Source organism: Felis catus, chromosome A2, assembly GCF_018350175.1.
Source record: "Felis catus isolate Fca126 chromosome A2, F.catus_Fca126_mat1.0, whole genome shotgun sequence".
NCBI lineage: Eukaryota > Metazoa > Chordata > Mammalia > Carnivora > Felidae > Felis > Felis catus.
In genome coordinates, this window is record NC_058369.1 from 29,844,962 (window position 1) to 29,861,596 (window position 16,635).

The 16,635-nt window shown below is 41.7% G+C and overlaps 1 protein-coding gene across 5 annotated transcripts in view; it reads left to right on the forward strand.

The window, feature by feature from the left end:
• Nucleotides 1-16,635, forward strand: part of PTPRG (protein tyrosine phosphatase receptor type G) — a 718,204-nt gene that overhangs the window by 665,962 nt on the left and 35,607 nt on the right. For all 5 annotated transcript variants that reach the window (XM_011280147.3, XM_045051777.1, XM_045051779.1 and 2 more), the window contains 2 exons: nucleotides 6,887-6,978; nucleotides 14,408-14,504. In XM_011280147.3, coding sequence (XP_011278449.3) covers nucleotides 6,887-6,978; nucleotides 14,408-14,504 — 189 coding nt within the window. The remainder of the gene's footprint in view (nucleotides 1-6,886; nucleotides 6,979-14,407; nucleotides 14,505-16,635) is intronic.

A 16,635-nucleotide genomic window follows, 5' to 3' on the forward strand; every position in this document is an offset into this window, starting at 1 on the left:
GGGGCGCCTGGGTGGCTCAGTCAGTTGAGTGTCCGTCCAACTCTTGATTTTGGCTCAGGTTACGATCTCACTGGTCATGAGTCAAACCCCACGTTGAGCTCTGCACTGGTAGCTCAGAGACTGCTTGGGATTCTCTGTCTCCTCGCTCTCTCTGCCCCTCCCCCACTCATGCTTGCTCTGGCACGCACTTGTTCTCTCTCTCTCTCTCTCTCTCTCTCTCTCTCTCTCTCTCTCTCAAAAATAAACTTTAAAAAAAGGGGGAAGCTTTGACTCAGTATTTTTTTTTTTCACTAATTGTTTTCCAAAATCGAATGGTTCTCCATTGTCACCCTGGGAGAGTTAAGCATAATAGAATGCAGTAACTTAGCTGTCCGTCCTCTCAAAATGCTTTCTCAGGTAGTTACTTCTAAGACATTTTTAAGATACTAAAGTGATCGATCACACATTTCCATTAAGATCCATATTATCCTTAACCTCTGCAACTACTTTTAAAAATCTAGAGTTTCCAATCTTGAGATACTCCTTTTAAATGACAAACTTCAATAATATTTTCATTGCAGCTATTGAAGTGTTACGTACATACGTCATCTGTAAACTATTTCCACTGTATTGCATTATCCTTTTAGACTTTCTTTACATTATAGCTTTTTAAAATCAAAACTTAGTTCATTAAATTAACCTGATTAGAGAGAATGTTGTAAGGGCTTTTCCAAATCTGCATATTGTCAAGCACAAATGTCCTTAGAAATGCTTTTTTTCTGGAAATTAGAACATCCAACTTGCTAATAAGAGCATTAGAAAACAAAATGTTGCTGCTAACCAGTAGCTTGGAAATCCAGAAATGATTCATGCCTTTCCAGCAGTTAAAATACATCTTAATAATTTGAAGGTCACTTGCTACAGCAGGGTGCCAGCATATAAAGGGATTTTAAACATGCAGTTTAAAACCCTTGGGATTAAACCAACCTTGTTGGCATATTTTATTTATACAGAGATTATCTCCAAAGGAGATTCATTGGTCTTTTGACTATAATGAAGCCTTTTCTTTATTGACTTCATTGTGTCATAAATGAAAAGAGATTTCTTTTTATGGCAGGAAATAAAATGTTCCAATCTCTGCAACACTCCTTGCATCCAAAGAGTCTGATTTAGACAAAAATCTATTTGTTGTGCTCTAACTCGGAAACTAAAATCGCGGTAATGTTCCTTTATTTCATGTTTGCTTTATCTTCCTAAGTGGACACAGAGGTATTACCAAGTGCAGACAGAGACCTGAACTTGGCTTCTGGGAACTGAGAGCACAGACACAAGAAGGGACTGAGTTGTTCCTGAAATCCGGGACTGTGCACTAGAGAGGTGGTTGACAATCCTGTTGTGGGACTTGGGGGACCAAGGGTAAGGTCTGAGCAGGAGTGACTTGATCCAGTGACTCTGCTGGGGCTTTATAGGTTCTTCTTATTAATTTGCCAGAGGACAGATTGGGTTGGGATTTGCCATAAGGTTGCAGGAACTTGAATGGACTAAACAAACTTCACTGAGATTGGTGGCAGAGTAGGTGACTTAAGGCCCTCTGGAATGTTCATTGTAATTCTTTATGTACCCACACCCTGCCAGTACGGTATTTTCTAAAATAGACGTTAAGCCAGTTGACCCCAGCACTGAGCATCTTGGCAGGAAGGTAAACACTACAACACTTTTTTTTTTACTTGCCATCATCACGGTGACCAGAATATTAGTGTGAATTCTCCAGGTTTATGGAAGCTTACTCTTCAAGCCAAAGTGTATCATTTCATTCGTTATAAGTCAAAGTTTCTTTAAAATGCATTATTGTGGTTTTCTGCCCTCTAACCGTGTACGTTCAATTGAAGGTCGAGAGACTTGAAATAAGGTAGAAGAGATGAGACTTTGGAGTTGGCCTGGGCCCCACCAGTTGATAATGACAGTGGACATTGGCCAAGCTCTTTGGTCTCTTGTAGTGAGTTTGCCTGTCTATAAAATGGGTAATTACCCCCCGAAATCATAGGGCAGTGCATATAAAGAAATTTGCACCCAACAATAAATGAGTTACGAAGCATTTAGTAAATGTCAAGCACTCATCTGCTTTTTGTAACACTATGAATTAGGTAGTCATTCGCATTTCACAGACGAGGAAAAAGAACCGCAGAGAGTTTGAAGTCCCACCACCAGGCCATCTTGCTCTGGCCACCATTTCCCTGAGGTGCCTGATACACACAGAATGCTTTCCATCATCAGTAACCGAGAAGAAGGACGCTACACCATCTTACTGAGTTACAGGCTAAATACCCTGCCACAGAGCTGCCTGAGCCCTGTCTACAGCACCTCCCTGTGGCTGATGTTCAGTTCAAGAAGTCTTGGCTACTGACTTTTTCTTTCTTTTTTCAAAATGCTTATTTATTTACTTGTGCAAAGACAGACAAGAAAGTGAAGTTTTTCCCCTTTTGTGTATCTATTACTCCTGAAGAATAAGAGAAGGCAGACTAAGATTATGAAAGTAGCTTAGAACCATACACCAACGTATGGGTGATTTCCCACTAATGGCTCCAAAGATACAAGTACAACAGAGACATAACTAGATTTGGAAGTAGCCTCTCTCTGTGTTCCGTGTGTTCTTTGTTCCTTACAGTGTTGTATTCAAGGTCAACAGTCTTGAGCCGTCCAAAGCTCTGCTTCGGGTACCTACAAACCAGAGACCAATTCCAGGCTTCCTCAGAAGTGGTACATGAGGATGTTTTGTTGTGTACTGCCCAAAATAAAAGGTCTCTTGTATATGAAGTTTAATTCCAGCCACCAAAGGCCAAAATCTTGGAACAAAGTATAAACAGTAATATCGCATAACAATCTCACCCTTAAGGTGCCGATTCTCAGCTGACTGTACCAAGCACTTTATAACAGGATGATTTAATGATAAAAGCAGTACTCTCATTTTTGCTGAATTTAAATCTTCGCTATGTGAAAATTCTATAGGTAAATAGGAGGAGGGGAAAAAAGGGAAGCAAACCACAAGAGCCTTTTTTTTTTTAAGTTTATTTCTTTGGAGAGAGGGAGAGAGAGGGAGAATCCCAAGCAGGCTCTTTGCCGTCAGGGCAAAGTCCACACGGGGCTTGATCTCACGAACCATGAGAACCTGAGCCAAAATCAAGAGTCAGATGCTTAACCAACTAAGCCACCCAGGTGCCCCAACAGGCTGTTAACTATAGAGAACAAACCGAAGGTTGACGGAGGGAGGTGGGCAAGGCCTGAGCTAGGTGTATGATGGATATTAAGGAGGGCACTTGCGTGTTACAGGTGAGTGATGAATCACTAAATTCTCCTCCTGAGTCCCATATTACCCTATATGTTAACTAACTGGAACTTAAAAACTTGAAACAAAAAAACGCTGGCACAAAATTTAAACATAACATTTTATCCAAGGGACTCTAATTAAACCAAGATACTCGGTTTAACTCTTTGTTCTTCCTTGAAATCGGAGAATGTAGACAAGTTATGTATCACAGCACATAGGAGAAAGAGCTTTGCATTCAGTACACCAGGGTTCAGATCTCAGCTCTGCCTACTGAGTTATCGGTTGCTTTGGACATGTTGCTTCCGTTACCTCCTGTGTAACGTGAGGATAACAATGCCCCCTTCACGTAGTTCTGGTAAAGGTAAATGTACCGAAAGCATTTAGCACAGTCCCTGGTAACCAGTCTAGGGCTTAATAAACGGTGATTCTGTTCTCATTATACCCACTCTATCTTGAGACCGTTTCATTATATATCCTAACAATCTCCGATCTAACCTGGAGGTCAAACCTCTTCCCTTTGATGCCAGCTCATAGTTTTCTTTATCAGCACTACATCGGTAACCTTTATTTTTGCCTGAGTCATCAAACCCCTCCCTTTTATGGCACTTGGAGTCTTCACCATGTAATGACATGCTGTTCTTGCCCGCACCTGCTTACGTTCATTGCTTCTCCAACACAAATGTGCCCTTGGGCAGAGACCATCTCCCTAATGTCCGGCTGAGTCCTGGGTGCTCAGGAAATGCCTCCTCCAGTGGTTTCCCATTCACTCGGCCCATATACACAGACAGCAGCCATTCTCTCTTGACCTTGGATCCGCGACCCGCTTCCCTGCCATGGTCCAGCTTTTAGTTTATCTTTCTGAGCTTATTTTCCCAACTGTGAGATGGGTAGGAAAACAGCCTCTATCTCCCAGGGTTGTTGAGATGATTTGAGTACATGTTAATGCACCTAAAGGGCATAGAAAAGTGCCTCGTCCATAGTTAGTGCTGCTAATGTCCTCTGCGTTCAGCAACGGAACATACTTCGGTGAAAAAGCATCTTTCATATGGATGACCTCTAACACCACAGGGTTTTTCCAGATAAAAGCTGAGATCAGGTCTATGCTGCTGTCCTAATTGCTTGGCCTTCTGCTAGTTACGGTAATTTTCTAATTACCTGGTTCTTGCTGAGAGAAATTTAAGAGGAAAACTATTAGGACTTTGAATTAGTCATAGCCTTATATTCATCGTAATATTGACAAAGACTTATGACCCTTCAGCTTCATTTATCTTGATTGAAAGAAATACCATGTTACCTGGGTAGCTGGTGGTGGTCAGTGCTGAGCGTGTGTGGGTGTGTGTGTACACGCGCGTGCCTGTTGGTAGTTTCATGACGTTACTGGTGGTGCCTGGAAATGCAGAGGGGTGTGGTTACACTTCCTTGGATGAAGAAGCTAATTGGAGACACTAGTGAGTCATATATTTCCATGATTATCATACTGAGCTCTGCTGGATTTCTCCTGCATCTAGCCACGGGGGATAGCAGGCAGACTGATTTCTGAGCACGTAGGGCATTAGCTTGAATACTATACCTGAGCAATTGGCAGAAAAGAAAAAAATGATAGTTACCCTAAAAGCATTTTTTTTTTAATGACTTGAGGTGGGCTTTGGCCTTTGAAATGCTGTGGGTTTTGCCCTTTTTTGTTTTTTGACTCTGCAGAGTAAAATAGCTCTAAAGCTGACCTGTTGTTTTTTCTTTCTTTAAACTACAGTCCCTGTGCCCCGTAAATGTATTGGAATTCTAAAATTCTAAGCTATCATGGGATAAATGTTGCCCTCAGCCTATTGTGCTGTTAATGATGTCCCCCTCGGAAAGGGGTGTCTTTGGGTTTCTAAATAAAGTGGGAGGCTGCATTCTATAGTGTTCGCAGGGTTACGTTGTATCTCATGTCGCTCGTTTCGCCCCTTGTCCAAAGATGAGTGTCTTTGGGTTAATCTTCTTGAGACTCCGGTTTTGTACATATTAACCCTTCAGCCTCAGCTTAATTTCTCTGCCACTTGATCTTAATTGTAGAATTTGCTTACTCCTAAACATTTGAAGGGAAGTCAGTCAGATAATTTTGGAAATTTTTCTTGAACTGTGCATTCTGCTCAATATTCTGGAGAAACGTTTTGGCTCTGCTTACTTTGTTAATGCTGGTTACATCATTATGGGAGCTATAGATTTCTTGGGCGTGCAAAATGATTGCATATTCATGAACATCTTCAATCCTGAAATATTTGTAAATAACTTGGCAATTTTTTTCATAAGGTGGCCTATTAAAATGATTAGGTCTTTAATTGTTCACACAGAAAGAATTTGTGCTTACAGAGCACCACCTATTTGATAAATAACGTTTCTATGCGAAGCAATTTGGATTATGAACATATAAGTCACCTTCCTTAAACAAAGTATAAGAGATGCTATTTTCCACTTAAGAATGATTCAAGTTTGAAAATGTCAATAGATGCAAAAAGCCACCCTGGAGCTTTGCTCTCTCGAAAGAAAGTAGAGAAGGAATGACATAGTCAATGTTAACTGTCACCAGATGAAGAGAAATCAGATTGTCAGGCCTGGATCTATAACATTCTTGCCAAAGTAGGACCTCATTTACACATACAGATCTTCATACCCTTTGCTAAGAAAAGCATCTGTGGCAGTTTAGATGTTTGTGCGTTTGCCAAAGATCTTTCACTCTGAATAAAGTAAATGTCATGTCTGTTGTTTATCTCAAATTCAGCAGAGTATTTTTAAAAGGAAATATTTGCGGGGGAGGGTCGAGGGAAGGAGGTTGGGGAGCTCCAGTTAGTGGGGTGTGGCAGTTTTACGGCCAGTACTCAAGTATCAGGCTGGATCTGGACAGAGCAGCTTAAAACACACTTTGGGCTCGTATAGCCGAAAGCGTCCCTCTGAAGTGACAACGTTGCAATAAATTGGAAAGTGGAGTCTTCCTGAATCTCTACCTAGTCTGTCAACACCCAAAAAATCCAGTTAATTCAGTCAAACTGATTATTTGGCATCGTGTAGACACAGCTGTCTTGAACTCAAATTTTGAACATTTAAACATAGATGGCATTGTACCCGAAGCCAGCTGGTACAATGGCATCGATCTGTAATTGTGTATAAAGATTGCTTCGACTTGAGAGATGCTCTAAGTTCAAGCTGGACCCCACTGCAGAGCAATTTTTGAGAAATCTTAGGTTGTGACAAAATTTCTTGACAAATGAGGTACCTTAGGTAGGTTCAGACTTTCAGTTGAGAGTATGATGTGGTCGTTTAACTATGTAAATTGCCTTAAACATAAAAAAAAAAAAAAGTAATTCCCTACGTACTTGAAAAGGAAACAAACCTGTATTTAACCTTGCATCTCGACATTCAAAACCATAATGAGATAGAAATGTAAAATACATCCTGAGACTCTTCTTGAGGACCTCTACTTCAGGTGACCGAATTACAGCACTCTTTGCAAAAGTCAAATGTTTGTCTTTAATAATCCCTTGTCCGTGTTACTTGTTTTATTGAAGTGTATTCTGTGTGACTCTGAATATCATTTTATCCCCACAGATGACATGGAAGCCATTCCTGTCAAACAGTTTGTTAAACACATCGGTGAGCTGTATTCTAATAACCAGCATGGGTTCTCCGAGGATTTTGAGGTAGGTTTCGAGACTGAAAAGTAACTTCCGGAGACCCAACCCTTACTGTGTGAGGCTTGTTAGAAACTCGAGCTGAGTTCATTCTGGCATAACAAAACAATGGTGGGAAAAGTGGAGACCGGTTTTCTGCTGCTGCTGCTGCTGCTTTTCTGCGTCACGCTTACAACTGTGACAAGCACTCTCATCCCAGTAAACATTAGGCGAGAGGGAGTTGGTCACCCATGTCCTGAACGTGCGTTTCTACGGAAGAGCGGACTCGGGGGTAGAGAGGAGGCAAGCGCCCCCCGGTCCTGTCTTCATCTTAATCCTGAACGGGCCAGTAGTTCTCACACCAAGGGTAGGGTTCGTGTCTCTGGGTGCACGAGGTGTTGAGGGGGTCGAGTGCACGGTAGGTAGGGTGCCTCCTCATCCTCGGGCCAGTCACCTCCTCTCCGATTCCCTGGGTCCCTCGCTTTTAACAGTGGCGCTTGCGTCACGGATGGCCCCACGGTGGGAAGAGGTGAATGCTGAACGTCTGTGAAAGCGCCGGGTGAACCGTGAAGCCCGTGCGAAGGTTGATGGTTGTCGTTCTCGCGACTGTCACTCCCTGGAGAGAAGACACGGGTTAACGCAGCCCTTGTGATTCTAAGAACTGTTGTGCGGGGAGCAAGGTAGAGCGCGGCGCGCACCGCCCTGCCAGCTCCGGGTTCCGTGCCAGTTCAGCAGTGACAGGGCGTCAATGAGGAGCTATTAAACAGACTGCCCTTTTCTTCACCGAGGCGCTTAACTAAGGCACATCTCTGGCAGCAAGAGTTGTGCCAAGGGGGCCAAGTTTTCGTGGCAGCTCAGCTGTCTTCTAGCTTTGTGGGTGAGTCGGTTCCTTTCTCTGTCTCATTCTTCCTTTAAAATGGAAACGATGATGATGATGCTTTACAGCCCATCTCTTTTCCCAAAATGGGTGATGGGGATTAAATGATGTGATGGAAAGGACGCACAATGAGAAATAAACACAGGACCCAAAGCCCCTGTCTCCGTGCAAGGCCAGAGTCCCCAGAGGCCATCATAAAGGCAGTTATACTGACAACTATTTCTCTTGGTTTTTTGTTTTGTTGTGTTGTGTTTTTCTGAGCAAAACCAAAGCAAAGGTAGTAGAGAGAAGGGACCCTCTGATTTATTCGTCAAAGTCCTGTGTATCATGGAACAAACAAAAATATGTCGAGTACTTAATGCGGCTGTTAGATGCTTACCAAAAAAGGTGCCTATTCAACTACAGAGAACATGGTTTAAAGTCAAACATTTTGTATTCATGAGGACAGCAAATGTGTGTGCTGTTGAAGTGATTTAGTTCAATTGACTGTTGGCTGGATGACTGAGCAAGAATATTGAGGCATTTAACAATGTTGATGGTATTCAGGACAAACATTTATCCTCTGGAGAACAGAATTTGATCAGGATGACCAAATGCAACTCCAGTTTCTCAATTATTTATGATTTGAGACCCCCAGTGCTATTCATCACAGCTGGTTTTGACACCATTTAATTATTCAAAATAATCAGCTACACCTCTATAAACTTGATCTGACTTAAAATGGGCTTTGCTGCATCACAGTCAAGCCTGTTAACAAATTCTGGGCATCTGCACCCTATTTCTGTCCTAAAACAAAACAAAACAAAAAAATCCACTCTGGCTGGAAGCTTTTGTCTCCTGTATTGAACTTTATAGCTTAAATCTTATTAGCTGGTGGTTAAGGGAGGGGCCCAAAAGGGCAGGGACAGGGGAGGCATTGTTCTGCCCTTGTCCCTTCACAATCCCTCCTGGTTCGAATGGTTTAAAATCAGGGCTATTCAGAATAGGAAGATTATCCTTTCTTCTGAAAAGAACAATAAGGCAGCGACATAATGGGAGGAATGAGACAGGAAAACTTGTTAATCTACCGGCCTCTTCTAATTGAGGGAGATTTTGAACTATTTTAGAACAGTGGTAGTCCTTTTTGGCTGCTCTGCTAAAAAGGACAACTGGTAACAGGCTATTTAAGAAATTATTAAGGCTGTTTTACAAATGAGATAGTAAAAGACTGTAAAAGAAGGTCAGGAAAAGAGATTTTGTGCAATTAAAAAACAAAACAAAACAACTGGGGCACCTGGCTGGCTCTGTCAGTGGAGAGTATATGACTCTTGATCTTGTAGGTTTGAGCTGCACAATGGGTGTAGAGATTACTTTAAAAAAAAAAAAAAAATCCTGGGGCACCTGGGCGGCTCAGTCAGTTCAGCCTCGACTTCGGCTCAGGTCATGATCTCACAGTTCATGAGTTCAGGCCCCGCATCGGGTCTGTGCTGACAGCTCGGAGCCTGGAGCCTGCTTCAGGTTCTGTCTCCCTCTCTCTCTGCCCCTCCCCCACTGATGCTCTGTCTTTCTCTCTCAAAGATGAGTAAACATTAAAAATAAATCTTTTTAAAAAGCCAAAACAGCACCCTCATTATGATAGGAGACTAAAAAAGTCAACCCCAGATTTCCACATCTTTTTAAGTGGAATAACGGTGGCCGGCATTTTCTTAGCACTGCACTTGGATTATTTCACTCGTTTCTCAGAACTGCCCTTCGTAGAGGTGCTATTCTATTGTCCCCATTTTACAAATGAGGGAACTTCACCCATAGGAAAACTGAGGCTTTGAGTGGCTCAGATGTGAAATGGCAGAAGTCAGGTTTTAGGACCAGGATATGTGACTCAAGCCCACATGTTTTACCTCAGTGCTCTCCAGACTCTCATTAAGTAGTATCCTATGGTGACCTGGAGTCAGAAGGAGAAAAAATCAAGACTACCAGTGACTGTCTAAAACTGATCATGCAGCTGATAAGCCAACAATTGTCTTGGCAGAAAAAAAAAAGGGGGGGGGGGCAGGGGAAGGCAAGAGAGGAAACCACCAAAATAAGGAATCCCCCCCATTAAAAATACTGGGAGCCCATTACATGGTCTTTATGGTCCAGAGCCTACCAGATAGCTGAGAATCTGACTTAGAAAATTTTATACAGCATCTGAATAGAGGCCTAAAGTTAGTCAAAGAACTAACCTGAAAATTATAAATACCGCTTAACAATTGATGTGTGGCTATTAAGAGAGCAAACAATTCATCTGACAGTTATTCATGAGAACCTTTTATTCTGTGGACATAACATAAAGCACAGAGGTAAATTTGAGACCTTGCCCTCTAGGAGTTTCACCTCCTGGTGGCAGTGGAGACCAGGGTGGGCAAAGCAAAATAAGTGATAATACTGACAAAGTTCTGGATGGAAGAGGGCAAAGAAGAAGAAAAGCTTCCATGAATTTTTTTATTATTTCACCAGAATTTCTATTTGCCCCATCTTGTTTAAAAATCTTGGACGGAAATGAAAAAAAAAAAAAAAGGTGAATAGCTGTCCTATTTTCAGAATTTTGCTGCTTGGAGGAGAATGAGAAAAACGATTCCCCGGTAATTTTGAGTCTTTGTCTAGAGGTGATGCAGCAAGCATTTTGTCCTTGTCAGATAAATTTTGGAGACTGTTAAAAGCTGGCAACATTATACCTCTAGCAGATTTTGCAGTCACTGGAAATAACATCAATCCTTGTCTCAGGATGGCGTTCGATGCCTCTGTTCCCTTGGCTACCTGCGTTGACTTCAACCTCACTCTTCCCCGGCCTCCACAGTCCTAATCCAGGAGGCTTCCAAAGGCGCAGTGCTAGCATTATCTTTCAAACGGAGAGAGCTCTGAGGCTGTGTGGGTCGACAGAATTAATAGGCAGGGGTCAGGAGCATCACGAGGTGAAAGGCTGAGTGCAGAGATGAGGCCAGAGGTCCAATACCCCTTGACAAGATCCTTTGGGGGAATTACCTCTGTTACCATTAACTCCAGCTGAGCTAAATTTGGGCGGGTTGCTCATCTTAAATCAGGAGAACAAAGCTTTGTCCACCTGAGCCCATGCACTCGAGGGATCCGTGGCCACAATCGCTTTATGTAAGATGCAGCGTCCCGATGTTGCCAGTGACACGTAAGAGGGCATCGCCAGACAGAGGGGTGGATGCTCCATGAGGCTGCGGCCTGCAAAAGGGCAGAAGCCCGTGACAGAATGCCACTTAAGGTCTGAAAGGTCTTTAAAACATTTCTAAACCCTTAGCAAGAAGAAAACCATAGTTGCGTTGAGGTTTTTGTGAAGGGTGAGGAGAGAGGGAATTAGCCCAATTCACAAATAGTGTGCACAAGGTCATTTTATTTTATAGATCTGCTGCAGGATAATAGGTGCTGTGATAAAAATGGGTGGTTTTTCTGGAAGGGTTAGGCAGTCACTGTATATAAAGACAGATGGATTCAGACCAGGGGTGAGCAGGACAGGCATTCTTGCCAAGGCAGATGGCAGTGAAGCAAATAGCAGGAGATCCTACGGTCTTGTCAAAGGGCACAGAGGTAAAGCTGTCCGGAAGGAGAAGGGAGCTGGTGGAAGATGGCAGGTCTGGGCTGGGATCGTGAAAGCCTGGCTAAGGAATCCGGGATCTATCCAGAGATTTCCGAGTAAGAGAATAACAAAGTCCAGGCAGCACAGGAAGAAATTTGGCATGGCAGCTGTTTGTAGCCCGAGAGGCAGGAAGATGGCATGTCACCGGTATCCAACGAGGGCCAGCTCTGTGCCGGACGCTAGGCAAGCACCAGACCGTAGCAGTGACCTAAACGAATCAGTCTTTCGTGGCCCCTGTCCCTAATACAACTGTAGGCTGCCTGAACTCCCACACCAAGAATGTTCTGTATACTCGGGTCTCACACTTGGTCACCTGGTCTAAAATGTGTTCTTCTTGGCTTTCTTTGTGAAGCTGAATAATCTGGAAGATTTCCAGATGTATTTTTATTCTGTCAGTTTCAAATTGAGCCATAGAATGGTAGGGCAGTAGGTCTCCATGTGCCTTTTCAGTAGCTTCTCACATCACTGACTCCAGGCAGCAGGAGATTTCCCCTGTTCTGTCTGTCAAGAATTCTGGATATGTCAACTTGGGGCGTTTTGTTTCAGTTTTACTTTATTTTTAAGTCTCTTGTTTTTACTCGGCTTTCTTCTGTGGTGGTGTGCCTGTCGATACTCAGAATATTCATTTTGAGAATTTCAACTGTTACATGGACAGGAAAATGCAAATAAGCTTAAATCTTAAAACTATATATCAGAGTGCCCAATAGGTAACTTTGCTATATACACTCCGTCAGCCAGTGTCTCTTCAAAGGGTTTTAACACCTATTAAAATCACATTAACTTTGGAATTCCAATTCTGATGGGGAAAAGCCACTCCAGGATGAGATCGTAGTATCAGCATCTAAATGAGCCACACAGTTTTGCAAGGAATTACAGATGGCGTTATTATCCACAAGACAAAATCAGAAGGCCTTAGGCACACCCCTCGGGTTCTAATAAAATCAGATTTAACATTATTTATGACTACTCTTTGTTTTCTGTCATTCACATAATTGGAAAAGTGAAATAGAGGCAATGGATCAGACCAGGGGTTTTAGATAACAGAGAGTTTCATTGGCGATATCGAATGACTGCTTTAAACAGTGCAGACAGATGCTTCCAAGCAGTCGTGGTCAATTGCATTATATTATAATAGAGGCCCTCACTAGGGTGGTCAGATCCACACGCTGAGAGACAAAAAGCAATAAACCGAGTGAATCTCGAAGTGAATTAATGCTGTAATCTCTTATCACAAGATGTTTTAGCAACCCAGCCCGTGCCAAAAGTATGACCTTCAAAACCCAGAAACAGGGATGTCAACTTATTTCAGGGATTTCCGTATAGATTGAACTAATGTCTTCCAGAATACAAATCCATCTTCAAAGGTATTCTGTCCCTGGAACTATTGAAGAATAGACCTCAGGCTTTCAGGGCAATTCTCAGCGGCCAGTATCCCCAATACTTTGAGTATGGGTAGCACTGCTTAAGTGTTTGTAGATGTTTAAGATCTCAGACTCATCGCTTTGGGCCTATACTTTTTCTCATTCTAGAGAAAAGTACCAAAGCCTGGAGTCCCTTTAAACCAGCATTTGCAAAACCACAGATCATACACCATTTTAGAATAGAAAATAGCGGAGTTTATCACGTTTAGGAAGAGTAAGGAAAGGGTAAGAACTGCTGTGAAACAAACACACTTTCCCGAGAGAAGCGTGTGGCATTAGTGCCTCTGGGCTTTTTTTTTTTTTTTTTTTTTTTCTTTTAATGGACAACAGGGCAGGTCTACAATTAAAAAAAAAAAATTGAATGTCCATCTGCCAAGAATCAGGAGTTCATGAGCATGGTCTCTTTGAATAGATAATGACCCCACTGTTTTTAGACTTTAAATTCTTGGATTAGAGTGAGTTAGTTCCTCCTTGGAAAGAAGAGAGGGACTCCTCACTGGGAAGTACTTTGTGAATCTAAAAGACAACCAGTTCCTTGTTTTCATTATGCCTCATGTAAATGCTATGGAAAACATCGATAATTGCTATGCATCTCCTTCATGGAAAAAAAAAAAAATCTGCACGCTCCTAAACTCTGTTACATCTGTCACGTGTAAAACATTTCTCCTGATAATTTTCTGTCACTTGCTCCTGCTCTTTGCAACAGCTGTGCGCTGCTAATCACTTCTCTTATTAGTTAGCCCCAGTACTTTCTTGGGTTTGAACCGTACGCTGTAGAAAATGTTGACTTTACAGCCATCGTGCAGGAGGCTAATGGATGATGTTTACCATACGTGGCTAAGGTCCTGAAGAGGTCCCTCTTCCACTGTTGCTTTTGTAAAGAAGGATAATGTAAATGAAACTAAGAGTTCACAAATAATTCAGCAAATCTGGATCTATTTGAGCCACATAAGGACAAGTCACCAGGCTAATATAAATAGTGTCACTTCATGACGGAATATAATCAATTTGCACTCAGGCAGTTATAAAACAAGCTGTGTGGCCTGTAAGCATTTTGCAAATGATGGTGGAGATTGTACCTCTGACTGGGAAATTGCTGTTCATCCTCTAAGACTGAGGTAGATGATCTGCCAGGAGCCTTTCTTTGTGCTCCTGCAACAGTATCTTCAGGCCTCTTTTCTGTGAATCACATTTGACTGTCTTTATCCTTTTGTGTGTGTTCCTCCCCCATCAGACTGGGACATACTCAGGAAGAGATCGTGTTTTGTAATCCCCCATGCCTAGGTCACCAGTTTGGAATGAAGTAGATGATTGATGAATTAGTAAAACATGAAATCCTTTTATCTTCTTCACATCCTTCGTACGTTTGTTATGAATACATCAATTATTTCTGAAGCTGAGTTTGGGGAGGTAATGGCAGCTATCCTAGGGAGTGAGTAAATACTTCATGCTTTGGGGTATATAGTTCTTTTCTTCCTATACCCTTGCTAGACATCTAAAGTGCGTCTAAAATCTTTGAAATCTTGATGTTTTTTTCACTAGGAAGTCCAACGCTGTACGGCCGATATGAACATCACTGCAGAACATTCCAATCATCCAGATAACAAGCACAAAAACAGATACATCAACATTTTAGCATGTAAGTAATAAACTTGAAACTATCTTCAGCTGTGAGGAAATTAAATCTTCATGCTGGGTAGAAGCCTAAAGCCAAGCAATCAGAATCAGGATGCCAAGAGAGAATTACACTTGCAAGTTAACCTCTCATTAGCCCATCTTCAACCGTGTCTAGGAAGAAGTGGGGACATCGACTGCCCCCTGAGTCTTTCCTTAAGCCGGCAGATCTCAGCTTGTGAGTAAGGTGATTGAAAAAAATGTTCCTTGCCTCACTGTTCTCACATGAAGTGATTGCACACCCGATGCTGGGAACCAAAGTTTGAATGTCCTGTGGCTATCCTGACATTGCTTTTAAGTGGCGAGGAGCCAGGGTTTTAAATACAAATAGGAATACTAAAAATTGAATCACATAAGTGAATGCCAAAGTTGTCTAAGACTAGGTAGTTGGTCTACACCGCAAGTGATAGAGTCACCATTCCTTGTGGCCCATGTGCTCAGTTCTCTATACCGTATTTCCAAGGTCAAGAGTACTCTGGTGGTTAGGGACACAAACAAACATCCGTCTTACAGAGCCTTATGGAATACGCTAGGAGCACAGGCTACTTCTGTGGCTCTAATGCTACTTCTCATAGACAGTGGGGTTTGGGTCACTGGCAGATAATACATGCTTTGCTATTAAGGTCAGGGACACGCATGTTTATGGCTAACATACACTATGGTAAGGAACACATTCCATAGGCTTTTATAGTGCATTAAATTGAACCATTTAAATTTGAACACTACTGTAGATAAAGCTTTTTATAATGCTTTAGCGAGATAAAAATCACATACCATATGAAATTCACCCATTTAAAGTTAACTTATATTTAAATGGGAATTTAAATATAAACTGAATTTCAGTGGTTTTTAGTATATTCACAGTTGTACAGTCATCACCACTACTGTTAGAACACTTTCAGCACCCCAACAAAAAACCCCATACCCATTAGCAGTCATTCCCAACTCCTCCTTTCCCCCAACCCCTACAAAAACACCTACTTTCTGTTTCTGTGTATTTGCCAATTCCGGGCATTGGATGTAAATGGAATCCTAGACTCTGTGGCCTTTTGTGTCTGGTTTCTTGCACTTAGCATGACGTTTTCAAGATTCATCCATCTCGTAGCTTCTATCGGCACTTCATTCCTTTTTATGGCTGAAAAATCCTCTGTGGTATGGATATGCCACATTGTGTTTATTCATTTGTCATTTGATGGACACTTGGGTTGTTTCTACTTTTTGGCTATTATGAATAATGCTGCTATGAACATTTGTGCAGACATATATTTTCAATTCTCTTGGATATATACTTAGGAGTAGAATAGCTAGGTCATATGGTAACTCTATGTTTAACATTTTGAAGAACTGCCATACTATCTTCCAAAGTGGCTATACCATTTTACATTCCCACCAGGAATATATGAGAGTTCCATTGTCCATAATCTCATCAACGCTGGCTACATATATATATATTATATATGTATATATGCATATATGTGTGTGTATATATATATATATATGTATTACAAAATATATACATAATCCCTAATGATGACTAATGTTGAGCATCTTTTCATGTATTGGCCACCTGTGTATCTTCTTTGGGAAAATATTTTTCCAGATCCTTTGCACATTTTTTAAATAGGATTACTTGTCTTTTTGCAGCTGATCCTGGATACAAGTCCGTTGTATAGATAAATAGTACGCAAAATATTTTCTCCCATTCCGTGCATTGTCTTTACACTTTCTTACTGGTGTCCTTTGAAGCAAAAATTATTTTACTTCTGGTGAAATACTATTTTTCTTTTGTTGCCTGTGTTTTTGGTGTTCTATGTATGAAACCACAGCCTAAGCCAAGATCATGAAGATTTACACCTGTGTTTTTATCAAAGCGTTCTATGGCTTTAGCTCTTACATTTAGGTCTTTTATCCAAATGACTTTTACATATGATGCGAGGCAGGGTCCAAGTTTATTCTTCCGCGTGTTGATAGCTGGTTGTCCTAGCACACTTTGCAGATTGAATTGTCTTAGTGCCCCTATTGAAAATCAGCTGACCATAAATGTAGGAGTTTATTTCTATTCTGTCACTTCTCTTCCATTGATAGCTCTGTCCTCA